Genomic DNA, 17337 nt, shown 5'->3' with positions numbered 1-17337 from the left:
CTCTCCTAAAGTTGGGCGCAAGAATGCCAACATGCGCTTGTATTATCTAACAGCATTATGCACTTAATTATGCACCATGTTACAGAATATGCTTAGCGAGTTGTGTTCATAAATCTTAATGCCAATTAGTGCTGATAATTGCTTGTTAACATCCAATTAATAGTGCTGATTAGCTAGTTAAACAATTAAGTTATGTGCATTGTTACAGAATACGCTTCGATTTCCACGCTCAAATTAAGGTGTGATATATAGAATCCCGGGGTTAGTGCCCAAATTATTGGCTTCTAACTTTTGGATCACTTTCTTGAATTTACCCCTAAATGCATATAGTACACATTTATCAGTGAATGATTGTCATTTCAAACAGCAGCCCGTTCTTAACAATCAGGGCTAAACTTCTAATCTTCCTCTGTTACCAAAAACCTTTTAGGCTGCTAAATTTAGAAGTTTAGTAAAATTTTGAGCATACCTGTAAATTTAGGGACTCAGCCCTAGCAAATTTTCAAAGAGTCAAATTTAGGGCAACTTTTATTAAACAGCGGTAAGCCCAATGCAGGTTTACCACTTGCTAAACAGGGAGTACCGCCAGGCTACCGCAGCAGCCCTGCAGTACTTCCCACCACTAGCGTGCCGAGATATCCGGTCTTACAAAAAAAAAGTTTTTGTAGCACCAGAGTGTACCCGGAGGTGATTGGGCAGTGCTGCATGCTAGATTAGCACAGGAGCCTTTACTGCCACCTGAATGGGTTGATGATAAGGGATCCCCCCCCCCCCCCCCCAAATGGCCACTCGGCAAGTGCTTTACTTGCTGCACAGCCAATTACTTAAGGAAAGAGAGACTTTCTTTTTACCTGCTGCGGTCAATGGGGGCCTCAGTGCCTGTGAAAAACATGTGCTGACGCCAGTGCAGGCGCCTTTTTGCCGCAGCTTGGTAAAAGGGGCCCTAAGCAACATAACTTTTGTCTGTGGCTTGTTTTTAGAGGCAGTAAAAATAGCTGCTTCTCCTGTTGTAATAAGTGCAGCAGAATGAACTTTCACTTATGTTGCAAAGGTGTTTTAAGTATTTAAGGGCCCCTTTTATTAAGCCGCATAGGCGCCTGTGTTCGCCCCAATGCATGCCAAATTGGAGTTACCACCCGGTTACCGCGTAACCCTTGCAGTAATTTCAATTTTGGCATGCATCCGATACTCGCGTCTGAAAAAATGTTTTTTATTTTCTGGCCTGTGTAGTGGACGTGCTGCAAGTGGCATCTGGCACGTGTAGGTCATTACCGCCCAAATTCTTTACCGCTAGGTCTATGGCTGGCAGTAAAGACTCAAACCCAAAATGGACGCGTGGCCAATTTGATTTTGCCGCACGTCCATTTTTGGCAAAAAAAAGGGGCATTTATTGTAGGCGCGCTGAAAAATGGATCTGCACACGCCCAAGACCCGCGCCTACACTACCACAAACCATTTTTCAGCGCACCTCTGTAAAAGGACCCCTAAGATAGGAAAATGAATGTTTAAAAGTTTGGGTTTTTTTACACGTATAAACATGTACCTACATACATAGAAAGACCAGAATGTCATTGATTATAGATGTGTTGGTCCCAAGCAATTACTCAGTGAATCACTTAAGGATCTTCTCTAAGTACCAAGAAAATAGGGTAGAAAGATACAGAAATATTTCCCATTCTTTTGGGTACCACAAACTTGAAAAAAAAGAGAGAACTTTCTTTCCATGTTACATCTTATGAACTCTATCGGGAAGCTCTTTCTGGCACACTGCAAATACTATGGCAAGTTTTAGCAGTAAATTTGAGAGACTGACATCATACTCCACATATCCTGGCTTAGATGTGAGGTTCATTGCTATCATTTGAAAATCAAAAATTATATCTGTTTCTCAAGAAGAATATGAAAACTAGGTAACTTTGCATAATACCCAAATAAAAAAAAGGTGGAGAAAATACCTCAGTGATCCTTGCTATATTCCACTTCAAACATTTCTGGAAAAAATAAAGCGAATCGATACATCACAGGTAAAGAATTTTTTTTAAAAACTCCGCCACTCAATTCAAACAGTTTACAAAATAGACAGTGTTTCTTAAACCAGTCACATTCCTCAGCAGAACAACAGTAAACAGTTCATAAGCAGAAGTATGATTATATTACGATGAACAACCGGTGGTTGGGAGGCGGGACTGGTGGTTGGGAGGCGGGGATAGTGCTGTGCAGACTTATACGGTCTGTGCCCTGAAGAGCACAGGTACAAATCAAAGTAGGGTATACACAAAAAGTATCACACATGAGTTGTCTTGTTGGGCAGACTGGATGGACCGTGCAGGTCTTTTTTTCTGCCGTCATCTACTATGTTACTATTAGGCATATTTTCAAAGCTCTTAGCCTCCCAAAGTTCCATAGAAACCTATGGAACTTAGCCTCCCAAAGTGCTTTGAAAATATGCCTCTATGTTACTCTGTTGTTGCTGTCTCTCAACACTGTAGCACAAACAGACGGTTCTGTGCAAACATCCCAACAGGGAATCCCTGTTTCGCTGCTTGCTGCCTCAGGGGAACATTCCGTGTTCTGCTCACAAACTTGGCTTCCAAAATGCACAAAAATAACCAAGTTGGAGACTGCTCCCAAGACAAACATGTTTTTTTTTTTTAAGTACAGCCTCCCCACAGCACAGATGCAGTAAAATGATATATTTTAAGATATGGGGGGGGGGAAAGGGGCAGGATCAGGACATGAGAAGAGAAACCTATACAGTGATTTATTTTGGAAAAAAAAATGAAACTGAACACAATGTAAAACTATAACGAAAGAAAAGGAAATATACATGAAAAATATTCACAAGCTCATACTTAATATGTTGATAATTGTTAAAAGACATTTTTTGTAGAAAATAATGTATGGATGGCAGTGCTCATTCAGGGGCTCTGTTACTAAAGGATTGCCATGTGGAAAATTGGAACTACCACAGGCCTAACGTGACCTCCAGCGGTATTTCCACCCCCAGTACATGGCATTTCTAGCGCTACTGGAAATCTCAGAAAAATAATACCACAGTGGGTTACCCAGCAGTAATTGGCAGCACCGTGTGCTGCCCAGTTACTGCCAGGTTAGCACGGGAGCCTTTACCGCTACCTTAGTGAGTGGTGGTAAGTGCTGCACCTGAAATGGCCATTTCTTTTTTCAGGCTTTTTACCCACTGCACTAAGAAGGGCCTTAGCGCGTGGCAAAAACGGCCACTGCTGCTAGCGCAGGGCCCCTTTTACCATAGTAAAAGGGCCCCTCAGTGAAGAAAACCTAATATATATTATCTGAAAACACCAAAGCATTCATGAGGAAATCATGCATCTTTAAAAAAAAAAGGTTACAAACTATCTTATATAAAATGAAGCAGAGAAGAACAATTATCTATCTTATCAAATGTAACATTTAATTATTGAGTGCTAAAGGTTGAAATTTGCAGGTCTGTAAGAATAAATTAAAGCACCATATCTTTAATTAGCACCTTGGCAAGACCTTAAGAGAGGCTTAGTGTAAATTGTCCTAACCTTTGCTTTCTAGGTGTTACAAGATTCAATTTTCACAAGATAGGGTATTTGTTATTGTTCTTCCTAAATGCCACTAATGGTGTCTGTAGAAAGAACTTTAAAAGTAAGAGGCTCTATTATGTTTCAGTTAAACTAAAAATCTGTTTTCTGAAAGATATTTACATTTATTGAACATTATATCCCACATTAGCATATAATAGTTAAATGTGGCATACAATCCTAGGTTGTATACTGACTAGGTTTTAGGTGGTATACAATGTTTTTAAAATAAATAAATCCATAAGAAATAATTAATATACCTTTCATTGACATCATTTCCTAATTTGATTGTAACAGGAATCTATGAAACGAAAGATTTTGACATCTTTCTTAAGGAAAGATAATTCTCTTGACACCTTGTTTCCTGTGGTAGTGAATTCTGAAAGATATTTAATCAGGCTCTATACTATTGCTTTAAAATGTACCCAGAATGTTGCAGGGATGTATTCCAAATCAAACATGTACAGAAGAAAGTAGCTATGGAAATTATTTGAAGGTCAAATTCAGAATGTATTAATATGAATGAAATACCTGATGTGGCTACGTTTGGCCCCCAGGCTGCGTCAGAGATGAAATACATCAGAGATGTATTCAGTGATCAAAATCCAAAAAACCATAATAGGTGATAGTCAAAAAGAAAAACACCATAAATTGTTATCTCTAAGAACTTGCAGCATCAAGTTTAGGGTCCTTTTACTAAGCTGTACTAGGAGCTAACATGCACCTAACGCAATTTAAAATGGCCTACCATTGGATAGGCTTAGACATCCTGCGGTAAGTGCCAGTTGTGCCCAAGCTAACTTCATAAAGGTGGTTATTAATTTCCAATAAATAATAATCATGCACTAAAAATAACCATTTTTGAGGGGGCATATCTGGGGGACGGGGAGTGGTCATTCCTATAGTAATCAATTAGTACTGCTACATTACTGCATGCTAACTGGTTAGCGCAGGAATAGCACATGAGCCCTTACTGCCGATAAGTGCACATGCACTAATTTTTTTAATAATGGCTGTGCACTATTGGCATCAGTAGCGCATGGCTATTAATACAAAAATAATGGCCTTTAGCATGTGGGAAAACCCTGTCCAAGGGCAGGCTAAGACCACTTTTAACCTCAGATTAGTAAAAGGACTGCTTAGTGATTTGCTTTCTGAGTATCACCTGTTAGAGAATTTTTGGATAATTTGATCCTTGAATACATCATTGATTCCATGATGTGTTTTCTTCTGATGCAGCCTGAGGGTGAAACATGGCCACATCAGGTATTCTGGTTAAAAAGTGAGGTGAAGGAAGCTATTAGAGCAAAAAGAAAATCATTCAGAAAATGGAAGAAGGAATCGACTGAAAATAGTAAGAAACAGCTTAAGGAATGTCAAGTCAAGTGCAAAGAGCTGATATGGAAGGCATAGAGGGACTTTGAACACAATATTGCGTTGGAGGCAAAAACACATAGTAAAATGGTATTCGAAGCTGATGAGTTGGAGAAACTGAATGAAATCTCTATAAACCTAGAGGATGTAATGGGGCAATTTGACAAATTGAAGAGTAGCAAATCTCCTGGACCGGATGGTATTCATCCCAAAGTACTGATAGAATTGAAAAGTGAACTGGCGGGGTTGCTTGTTAGCGTGCATCGAGGCTTTCTGTATTTTCCTTTCTTTTTCAAATTAAAACAATTTTCAGCGATTATAGATGCCGCATACAAAAAGGAAAGGGGTGGTTAAAAGCTTACCACCCGTGGCAGGAACCACCCAATTAGACCAGTCGACCCTCGATAATTTCGCTATGAGCATCCCATGGGAGAAGGAAAAGAGGAGCCCTGCAGTGGGAGCGTGCGGAGGAGTGACGACTCCCTTGGGGCTAATAACAACACTTTCCTCGCCAGATCTCAACCCTCCTCCATGTCCAGCAAGCACTAGAGGTGAGGCAGAGTTTTCGGAAGTGTCCGAAGAGGGTGCTGAAGAATCCTTAACAGATGGCGCCTCACCCGGAAAGCTTGGAGATGATTTACAACAGGAGCTGGTAGCTCCCACGGACGTAATCCTTGGAAGCATTTGGATAATGTTACAGCATTTGAATAACACTATTACAAAAGCTGCTTCGGATACTGCTACCTTGGTGACTAAAGTTGATCTCTTGACGGATTCTATAGACAAAATTAAGCAAGATACTGATAGAAAACATTTTTTCAACAAGAAATAAGTTCACTAAAAGCTACAACTGAGTGCCTGATTAAAGACAAAATTATTATTCATAATAAAATTGATCAGATTGAAAATTTTAACAGGCGGCTCAATCTTTGAATATTTAATTTTCCTAAAATGGTAGAACTGAGCGCCCTTGAACTGTTTAAAAAATATTTGTCTGATGTTCTCAATTACTCCTCTGACCATATCCCCCTGATAAATAAAATATACTATCTTCCATTCTCCGAGGACAAGCAGGCTGCTTGTTCTCACGACTGGGTTGACGTCCGCGGCAGCCCCCACCAACCGGAAGAAGCTTCGCGGGACGGTCGGCACGCAGGCCACGCCCACCGCGCATGCGCGGCCGCCTTCCCGCCCGTGCGCGACCGCTCCCGCCAGTTACTTTTTTTCCGCGACTGAGAGAGTGGTGCGTTTGCCTCTCTCTCGGTTCAGCCGCCGGATTTTCGACCGTGTTTACGCGGATCGTCGCTTGGATTCCCGTTTGGTTTCCTCTGATTTTGTTTGTATTGTTTAGAAAAAAAAAAAAAAGAAATTTTTTGCGCGTGTGGAGCACGCGCTCCCCTTTTTCCCTCGCTTTCTAGCGGGGACGCCACGTTGCGACCTAGTGGCCGCTCGGTCGGTTGATTTTTTCGTGGTGTGATTTTAGCCACCATTGCCGACTTTGACTTCGCCGACGCGATTTTTCCGTCGATGTCCTCGAAGGTCCCGAGTGGATTTAAAAAGTGTGGTCGCTGCGGCCGGCCGATCTCGCAGACCGACACCCACGCTTGGTGCCTCCAGTGCCTCGGGCCGGAGCACAATCTCAAGTCGTGCGCTTTGTGTCTCGGTCTCCGGAAACGGACTCAGGTTGCGAGGCAAGTTCTGCGGGACCGTCTTTTTGGAACTTGTGCCGGCCCCTCGACGTCGACCTCGACGGCATCGGTATCGAAGGCCGGTTCTTCGGTACCGGTATCGATGCCCGAGACATCGGCACCGATGGCAGCGACCCCAGGAGAACAGGTCCCGTCGGCCCGCCGGTCCGCCGGTGAGAGTGGGGTTGAGAGGCCGCGTGGGCAGTCGGCCCCAGTCACTCCCTCAACTCGTGAGCCACGGGACCGAACCCTGTCGGACCCGGTACCTCGAGACCGAGGGGGATCGACCTCCTCCTCCTCCATGCCCTCCGGCGCCGGTGACGTGCACCGGAAAAAAGATAAGAAGCGCCGTCACCGGGAGCCCTCGGTACACCCTGAAGAGGAGTCGACGCCGAAGCGTCATCGCAGAGAGGAGAGATCTCCGTCGGTGGTGGAGGTACCGACGCGTCGGGGTTCCGGCACCTCGGTGCCGTCTCCTGGCCCCCAGCAGCTTCTGGCACCGACACCCTTACCGGCCCCACCGCCTTTCCCGGCAGCGGGCCTGGACGAGTGCCTCAGAGCCATCCTTCCGGGGATCCTGGAAGGGCTGATGCGCCAGGCTGTGCCGGCGTCGGGGGTGCTTGCGCCCCCGGCGCCGATGATTGTGGCGCCGGCGAGCTCTAGCCCGGCGCCGGGGCTGTCGACACCGCCGCCGCTTGCGGTGCCGGTCTCGACCGCCACGCAGGTGGAGTCCCCGTCGACGTCGATGGAGGGAGCTCCGTCCCCGCCGGCGCGGGAGTCCACCGCTCGACGACACCGAGACCTTGGTGCCTCGACGTCGAGCCGGGCCCGGTACCGGACTCAGCTACATGAGCTAATGTCCGATACCGAGGATGAGGACTCGTGGGGGGAAGAGGAGGACCCGAGATATTTCTCCTCAGAGGAGTCTACGGGCCTTCCCTCGGACCCCACGCCGTCACCGGAGAGGAAGCTCTCACCTCCTGAGAGTCTCTCCTTTGCCTCCTTTGTGCGGGATATGTCTATAAGCATTCCCTTTCCCGTGGTCTCTGTGGAAGAGCCGAGGGCCGAGATGCTCGAGGTCCTCGACTATCCATCACCACCTAGAGAGTCCTCCACGGTACCGCTGCACAATGTCCTGAAGGAGACGCTGCTTCGGAACTGGGTGCGACCACTAACTAACCCCACCATTCCCAAGAAAGCAGAGTCCCAGTACAGGATCCACTCTGACCCAGAGCTCATGCGGCCCCAGTTGCCCCATGACTCAGCGGTCGTGGATTCTGCTCTCAAGAGGGCACGGAGTTCGAGGGATACCGCCTCGGCGCCCCCGGGGCGGGAGTCTCGCACTCTGGACTCATTTGGGAGGAAGGCCTACCAATCCTCCATGCTCGTGACCCGCATCCAATCTTACCTGCTCTATATGAGCATCCACATGCGGACCAATGTGCAACAGCTGGCGGACCTGGTCGATAAGCTCCCGCCGGAGCAGTCCAGGCCTTATCAGGAGGTGGTCAGGCAGCTGAAGGCGTGCAGAAAGTTCCTGTCCAGGGGGATTTTTGACACCTGTGACGTGGCATCTCGTGCTGCGGCCCAAGGTATAGTGATGCGCAGGCTCTCATGGCTGCGTGCCTCTGACCTGGACAACCGCACCCAGCAGAGACTGGCTGACGTCCCTTGCCGGGGGGATAATATTTTTGGCGAGAAGGTCGAGCAGATGGTTGACCAACTGCATCAGCGGGAAACCGCTCTCGACAAGCTCTCCCACCGGGCGCCTTCAGCACCCGGGCTCGGCAGGCTGCACCCTATTCTTTTGCGAAGCGTAGGTACAACCAGCCGGCCCGAAGGCCTCGTCAGGCACAGGGACAGCCCCAGCGTGCTCGTTCCCGTCAACAGCGTGCGCCTAAGCAGCCCCATGCGCCTCCACAGCAAAAGCCGGGGACGGGCTTTTGACTGGATCCATGGGAACATAGCCGCCCTACAAGTGTCCGTACCGGACGACCTGCCGGTCGGAGGGAGGTTAAAATTCTTTCACCAAAGGTGGCCTCTCATAACCTCCGACCAGTGGGTTCTCCAAATAGTGCGGTACGGATACGCCCTGAATTTGGCCTCCCTGCCTCCAAATTGTCCTCCGGGAGCTCAGTCTTTCAGCTCCCATCACAAGCGGGTACTTGCAGAGGAACTCTCCGCCCTTCTCAGCGCCAATGCGGTCGAGCCCGTACCACCCGGGCAGGAAGGGCAGGGATTCTATTCCAGGTACTTCCTTGTGGAAAAGAAAACTGGGGGGATGCGTCCCATCCTAGACCTGAGAGGCCTGAACAAATTCCTGGTCAAAGAAAAGTTCAGGATGCTTTCCTTGGGCACCCTTCTGCCAATGATTCAGAAAAACGATTGGCTATGTTCCCTGGATTTAAAGGACGCATATACTCACATACCGATACTGCCAGCTCACAGACAGTATCTCAGATTCCGCCTGGGCGCACGCCACTTTCAGTATTGTGTGCTGCCATTTGGGCTCGCCTCTGCCCCACGAGTGTTTACCAAGTGCCTCGTGGTGGTAGCGGCCTACCTACGCAAGCTGGGAGTGCACGTGTTCCCATATCTCGACGATTGGCTGGTCAAGAACACCTCGGAGGCAGGAGCCCTCCGGTCCATGCAGTGCACTATTCAACTTCTGGAGCTGCTGGGGTTTGTGATAAATTACCCAAAGTCCCATCTCCAGCCAACTCAGTCTCTGGAATTCATAGGAGCGCTGCTGAATTCCCAGACGGCTCAGGCCTACCTTCCCGAAGCGAGGGCCACCAATCTCTTGGCCCTGGCTTCGCAGACCAGAGCGTCTCAGCAGATCACAGCTCGGCAGATGTTGAGACTTCTGGGTCATATGGCCTCCACAGTTCATGTGACTCCCATGGCTCGTCTTCACATGAGATCTGCTCAATGGACCCTAGCTTCCCAGTGGTTCCAAGCCACCGGGAATCTAGAGGATGTCATCCGCCTCTCCACCAGTTGCCGCACTTCACTGCTCTGGTGGACCATACGGACCAATTTGACCCTGGGACGTCCATTCCAAATTCCGCAGCCCACGAAAGTGCTGACGACGGATGCATCTCGCCTGGGGTGGGGAGCCCATGTCGATGGGCTTCACACCCAGGGTCTGTGGTCCCTCCAGGAAAAGGATCTGCGGATCAACCTCCTGGAGCTCCGAGCGATCTGGAACGCACTGAAGGCTTTCAGAGATCGGCTGTCCTGCCAAATTATCCAAATTCGGACAGACAATCAGGTTGCAATGTATTACGTCAACAAGCAGGGGGGCACCGGATCTCGCCCCCTGTGTCAGGAAGCCGTCGGTATGTGGCGTTGGGCGTGTCGGTTCGGCATGCTTCTCCAAGCCACGTACCTGGCAGGCGTAAACAACAGTCTGGCCGACAGACTGAGCAGAGTCATGCAACCGCACGAGTTGTCGCTCCATTCCAGAGTGGTACGCAAGATCTTCCGAGAGTGGGGCACCCCCTCGGTGGATCTTTTCGCCTCTCAGACCAACCACAAGCTGCCTCTGTTCTGTTCCAGACTTCAGACACACGGCAGGCTAGCGTCAGATGCCTTTCTCCTTCATTGGGGGACCGGCCTCCTGTATGCTTATCCTTCCATACCTTTGGTGGGGAAGACCTTACTGAAGCTCAAGCAAGACCGCGGCACCATGATTCTGATAGCGCCCTTTTGGCCCCGTCAGATCTGGTTCCCTCTTCTTCTGGAGTTGTCCTCCGAAGAACCGTGGAGATTGGAGTGCTTTCCGACTCTCATTTCGCAGAACGACGGAGCGTTGCTGCACCCCAACCTTCAATCCCTGGCTCTCACGGCCTGGATGTTGAGGGCGTAGACTTCGCTGCGTTGGGTCTGTCTGAGGGTGTCTCCCGGGTCTTGCTTGCCTCTAGGAAGGATTCCACTAAAAAGAGTTACTTTTTCAAGTGGAGGAGGTTTGTCGTTTGGTGTGAGAGCAAGGCCCTAGAACCTCGTTCTTGCCCTGCACAGAACCTGCTTGAATACCTTCTGCACTTATCAGAGTCTGGCCTCAAGACCAACTCAGTAAGGAATCACCTTAGTGCGATTAGTGCTTACCATTATCGTGTGGAAGGTAAAGCCATCTCTGGAGAGCCTTTAGTCGTTCGATTCATGAGAGGCTTGCTTTTGTCAAAGCCCCCTATCAAGCCTCCTACTGTGTCATGGGATCTCAACGTCGTCCTCACCCAGCTGATGAAACCTCCTTTTGAGCCACTGAATACCTGCCATCTGAAGTACTTGACCTGGAAGGTCATTTTCTTGGTGGCAGTTACTTCAGCTCGTAGGGTCAGTGAGCTTCAAGCCCTAGTAGCTCATGCTCCATATACTAAATTTCATCACAACAGAGTAGTGCTCCGCACTCACCCAAAGTTCCTGCCGAAGGTGGTGTCGGAGTTCCATCTTAACCAGTCAATTGTCTTGCCAACATTCTTCCCCAGGCCGCATACCCGCCCTGCTGAACGTCAGTTGCACACATTGGACTGCAAGAGAGCATTGGCCTTCTACTTGGAGCGGACACAGCCCAACAGACAGTCCGCCCAATTGTTTATTTCTTTCGACCCTAACAGGCTAGGGGTCGCTGTCGGGAAACGCACCATCTCCAATTGGCTAGCAGATTGCATTTCCTTCACTTACGCCCAGGCTGGGCTGGCTCTTGAGGGTCATGTCACGGCTCATAGTGTCAGAGCCATGGCAGCGTCGGTGGCCCACTTGAAGTCAGCCACTATTGAAGAGATTTGCAAGGCTGCGACGTGGTCATCTGTCCACACATTCACATCACATTACTGCCTCCAGCAGGATACCTGACGCGACAGTCGGTTCGGGCAGTCGGTGCTGCAGAATCTGTTTGGGGTGTAAATCCAACTCCACCCTCCAGGACCCGAATTTATTCTGGTCAGGCTGCACTCTCAGTTAGTTGTTCTTCGTAGGTCAATTTCTGTTGTACCCTCGCCGTTGCGAGGTTCAATTGACCTGGGTTATTGTTTTGAGTGAGCCTGAGAGCTAGGGATACCCCAGTCGTGAGAACAAGCAGCCTGCTTGTCCTCGGAGAAAGGGTATGATACATACCTGTAGCAGTTGTTCTCCGAGGACAGCAGGCTGATTGTTCTCACCTACCCTCCCTCCTCCCCTTTGGAGTTGTGTGTTTCATATTTTATTGCTTGTCATTCAACTGGCGGGAGCGGTCGCGCACGGGCGGGAAGGCGGCCGCGCATGCGCGGTGGGCGTGGCCTGCGTGCCGACCGTCCCGCGAAGCTTCTTCCGGTTGGTGGGGGCTGCCGCGGACGTCAACCCAGTCGTGAGAACAATCAGCCTGCTGTCCTCGGAGAACAACTGCTACAGGTATGTATCATACCCTGTACCGCAAAAAAGGAAGGTGGAGGAAAAGAGAAAATCAGTGAATCAAGTGCAACAAGCTTCCGGATTACAAAATTTGACTGCATTTTTGGAGCAATCTTTAACTGAAATTCAAACCCGTTCTACTTTGTTGGTTTCCCTGGTCTTCGAGCAAGACCTGAATTCAATAATGAAGTTATACTTTTAAAATGCTTTAAAAGAACTCTTGGAAGGCTAAGTGCTTTGAAAATATGCCTGTGAGCATCTAAATGGCAGATGACGTTTAATGTGCGCAAGTGCATAGTGATGCATGTGGGAAAGAGGAACCCGAACTATAGCTATGTAATGCAAGGTTCCACGTTAGGAGTCAATGACCTTGCGGTAATTTCATTTTTGACGCGTGTCCGCAATGCATGACAAAAAATAAATTTTATTTTCTGGTGTGTGACAGAAACCGGGCGGTAATCATCATTCTACATGCGTAAATTACCACACGGTTAATGCGTGAGACCTTACGCTAAGTCAGTGGCTGGCGGGAAGGTCTCAAACCCAAAATGGATGCGCACCAATTTTGATTTTGCCACATGTCCATTTTCGACAAAAATTTAAAAAGGCATTTTTTGTAAGCGTGCTGAAAAATAGATCTGCATGCACCCAAAACACGAGCCTTCACTACCACAGGCCATTTTTCAGTGCACCTTAGTAAAAGAACCCCTTAGGCGGTTAAGTGCTGAATATCGGCACTTACCTGTGTAAGTGCCAACTCCCCCACCCCCAAGACCACCCACAAAATAGCCGATTGTTAGTTTAGCAGTCTGTAGTAATATTCAGCGTCGCTAACTGGTTAAGTGTCACTGAATATCAGCCGATAGCCCCGCAGTAGAGATTTAACTGGCCAGGAGCTGTTTTTTGACTGGTTATAAATCGCTTTGAATATTGACCTGTATGTTTCTAAAATGGCTGACATAAATGTTTTTTTTCTGCCATATAAATATTTATGATGCTGTTTCATAAGATAAACATGTATATATGGGTACAGAAATGTTTATGTGGCCATATTTACTTCTTGACATTTTAGACATTTAGGATTTTAAAATGGATGTTCCTGCTGCGCATAACCAACATGTAAATGTATTTTAGAATAGGCTCTACATCAGATCCTGTTCTAAATGACTAGCAGAAATTGAGACTTCCTGACCTGGATGTCTCAATTCCAATTTGTATGTCCTTTCTAAAATCTGCCTCTCAATCCTCAGTATATGTAGTAAATATCATTTCTAATGCAATATTTTGAAACATCTATTCCTTTCCAGAGTAATAAACCTGAGAAAGCCTTGCCTGTCAGTTCACTGAAAGTTTACACTGGAGTGAAGAAAAAAATGAAGCCACCAACAAGGTATATCTTCAGCATCATTTGCATGAGAGGCTGACCAAATTTCAGTTTTGGATTCAGATTCAGCACCAAAACCAGACCAAAATCCAGGTTTGGTTTAACTGAAATGCTCCTTCTCCCCTCACGATCACTCCCTCCCGCAACTTCCCCCCATCCCTCCCTAGGCCTGGTCTAATGGCATCTTCAGGGACAGGAACAAACTGCACTCATTTCTGCCCTGTGCTGCTGCTCCATCACAATGGCTGTCTGTGCTGGTTCCAATCACAAAATGGTTGCCAGAACCTCCCATGGCAGTCTTGGTAGCCATTGCATGTATCATTTCCATCACTGCTTATACATGATCAACTTACACACATAAATATCAATTTTATTAAAGGATATCTTGATATGTAAAAGTGAATACATTCAGAAATTTTATGAGGTGTATTATGGACGTGGCCTGGGCGGGCTTTCAACTTATATGTGTTCCATATTTCTCAATGACAATGCACAAACAAAACAAAAAATTTCTACATCAGCATTTAGGCTTGCTTCAAGCCATGGATAACCCTGGCTGCTTGAATTCCAGCCTAGGCAACCTGTTGCAAAATTACCTCATTGAATGGAGGTAGAGGTGGTGATGACAGCAGCACTAGTTCTAGACAGAGACAACACCCATATCCCATAAAGCTCCAGTGATTAATCTTCAAGAACTAAGGGGCACTTTTATTAAGCCGTGTAAACATCTACGCACGCCCAACGTGTGCCAAAATGGACTTAGTGCATGGTTACTGCATGGCCCTTGCGGTAACTTCATTTTTGTTGCGTGCCCGAAAAATATTTTTTATTTTCTGGTGCGCGTCATCTACGCACGCCAAGTGGCATTTGGCGCGCGTAGGTCATTACTGCCCGATTACTGCGTGAGAGTTTACCTCTAGGTCAATGGCTTGCGGTAAGGTCTCAGACCCAAAATGGACTTACGGCAATTTTCATTTTGCTGCACGTCCATTTTCGGTAAAAATGTAAAAAAGGCATTTTTTTTGCAGGTGCGCTGAAAAATGATTCTGCACACACCCAAAACACACATTTACACTACTGCAGGTCATTGTTCAGCACACCTTAGTAAAAGGACCCCTAACGTTGTTCTAGGGTTAATCCAAATTTAATTTTTGCACAGTAGAGTTCAAAACAGATTTTATAAGTAAGTTAAAAACAGAATGCATTTTTAAAAATCCAAAGAAAAGAGATAGTTGTCATTTATTCACCTCATTAAGGGTCCTTTTCCTAAGGTGTGCTTAAAAATGGCCTGCAGTAGTGTAGACGCATGTTTTGGGCGCACACAGAATTATTTTTTAGCGCACCTACAAAAAATGCCTTTTAAAATTTTTTCCTGAAAATGGACATGCGGCAAAATGAAAATTGTCGCAAGTCCATTTTGGGTCTGAGACCATAACACGAGCCATTGACCTAGAGGTAAGGTCTCGCATGGTAACTGGGCGGTAATGGTCTACGCGCATCAGAAAATAAAAAATATTTTTCAGACGCACGTAGTGGACACGCACAAAAATTGAAATTACCACAAGGGCTATGCGGTAACCGGGCGGTAACTCCAATTTGGCTCACATTAGGCACGCATAGGTGCCTACGCGGCTTAGTAAAAGGACCCCTAACACAGTAATACCTATATTTTTCTATGGTAAACCAATCATACTGTATTTGTACTGAATTCTCTTGTCTCGGAAATCCTCATTGAATTGATTTTATGATGAGTCTGTAATTTAACTACATTGTTTCTATTGTTAACTGCCTTGAGCTTCTCACAGTTAAGTGGTTTAAGAATGTGCATGTTAAATTAAATAAATTAAATTATAAATTAATCCCACAGTTTAACCATGCAAATTAGCTAAAACAAAGAAAACAACCATGTTGTCAACTTTTTTTTTCTGTAAATATAACTCCATTCCATCCTTAGCACTTTGAAGTACTGCTGATTATTGGCTCGCATGGTAAACTTTGCTGCTGTAAAATGCAATATTTTACTGCAGTTTAGTAACTTCTTGGCTTAAAGAGATGTTCTTTCTAATGTTTTTTTTAATTGTTTCCTGCAGCTGGGGATTTACAGTTTATTCTGAAAAGTACCAATGGTAAGTAGAGCTACAATATATTGGCATCTTGTTTGCTAAATTTCAGAGCTTAATAAATGGGTTAATATGGACCTTAGTCCCTCATGCTGCAAACAAAAAACTTACTTGAGGTGGATCAAGTGTAACCAGCCACATTACTCTGAGCTCTGCCTTGGGAGTCCTCTACTTCATTGAACCTGGTTGAAGGTCCTGATGTAGTTTATCCATGCCAGAATATCTTTGGCATATGGGTCCCATGAAAGTACCCTGGTTATTCATGGGTCCAGGGCTAGGGTCTCTTTGACTTTGGGGTCCCAAGGCAGGGCCTATCTGCCTTGTTTCCACTGGTTGAGAGAGCCTTATTGGCTTGGAGGTTGCCTAGTTAGATTTCCTCTGATTCAGAGTTCCTAGGACAGAATACTTCTGGTCCAGGGATCCCAGGATAAGATGCTTCTGTTTCAGGGTTCTAAGCTGGGTCCCTTTGGTTTAGGAGACCCAGAGCAGGGTCTTCCTAATTTAGTGGGTCCTAAGATAGGGTTAATCTATCTCAGGGTCTCTCTGTTTTGGAGGTCTATCTGGCTTACTGGTCACAGAGCAGGATCTGCCTGCTCAGGAGTTCCAGATGTGGGTTTTCTTATCTAAGGGGCTTTGGCTTTCCTGGGACCTGGAGGACTTGTGTTTGGGGATATAGGATCTGTGGGGTCCCAGCTTGGAAATTCCATCTCCAGGAATCACCATCATGGGGATGTTCAGTCTTTAGTGGCCAAATTTTTAGCTTCTTGTTGATTTCCATTGAAGTAAATTGGAAGTTAAAACTTCATTTCTGGGAGTGATGTAACAATTTAGAACAAATGGGAAAGTAAAAATAAAGCACACTAAACTTTAGCTCAATTTGTTCTATTGTAAGTAAGTCATGCTTATTGCACTATGATTAGCAAATTGAGTTGCTTTCCAATTAGCACAGATCTTTTGTGTGCTAAAACTTTGCTGCATAGGAAATAAACTCAGAGCACAAAACAATGAATGCTAAACAGAAATTTACTACTGTGTTAAGCTAATTATGGGTCCTTTTTTACTAAGCTGCAGCAAAATCTGGGCTTAGTGCATACGAACATGAGACTTTCCCTCATGTTAAGCCCAGATTTGCTGCAGCTGTATGTTATGGATTTTATTTTCCGTTAGCTCGAGGAACTTTAGCACTTTACCACCTTCTATTTAGGAGGCACTAAGGGCCAGATTCTATATAAGGCACCTAAAAACCTGCATGGTAAACATTTCTGCCTAAATATATTCTACTAGTAAAAAAGGCCCGTTTCTGACACAAATGAAACGGGCGCTAGCAAGGTTTTCCTTGGAGTGTGTATGTTTGGGAGAGTGTATGTGAGAGTGACTGTTTGAGAGTCAGAGTGAAAGTGTGAGTGTGTGAGAGAGAGAGTGAGTCTGGGTGTGAGTGTGTTTGTGAGAGAGTGTGTGTGAGAATGAGAGTGTGTGCAAGTGTGTATGTGAGACACAGTGTGAGAGAGAGTGTGTGTGTGTGGGCAAGAGAGAGAGTGTGTGTGAGACACAGATTCTCTGCGAGAGTGTGTGTATGACACCAAGCGAGTGTGTGAGTGACTGTGTGGCACATAGAGAGTGAATGTGATACAGTGTGAGACAGAGTGTGTGAGAGTGAGAGTCAGAAAGACATTGTATATGAGAGAGAGAGTGTGAGCCGTGCCCTCCCAATCCATGGCCATCTGTCCCCTGCCCCCTCCATTCATCCTTTTCCAGCAATTCCCCTCTGTCCCTGAGCCCTGCCCTCCCAATCC

At 46.4% G+C, this 17337-nt stretch overlaps 1 protein-coding gene across 2 annotated transcripts in view; it reads left to right on the top strand.

The window, feature by feature from the left end:
- Nucleotides 1–17337, top strand: part of ARAP2 (ArfGAP with RhoGAP domain, ankyrin repeat and PH domain 2) — a 508912-nt gene that overhangs the window by 448395 nt on the left and 43180 nt on the right. For both annotated transcript variants that reach the window (XM_030191273.1, XM_030191272.1), the window contains exons 28-29: nt 13348–13430; nt 15515–15550. In XM_030191273.1, the coding sequence (XP_030047133.1) occupies nt 13348–13430; nt 15515–15550 (119 nt within the window). The remainder of the gene's footprint in view (nt 1–13347; nt 13431–15514; nt 15551–17337) is intronic.

This window comes from Microcaecilia unicolor, chromosome 2 (assembly GCF_901765095.1).
Source record: "Microcaecilia unicolor chromosome 2, aMicUni1.1, whole genome shotgun sequence".
NCBI lineage: Eukaryota > Metazoa > Chordata > Amphibia > Gymnophiona > Siphonopidae > Microcaecilia > Microcaecilia unicolor.
The sequence above is the reverse complement of the archived record's forward strand: the minus strand, read 5'-3'. Positions and strand labels throughout refer to the sequence as shown.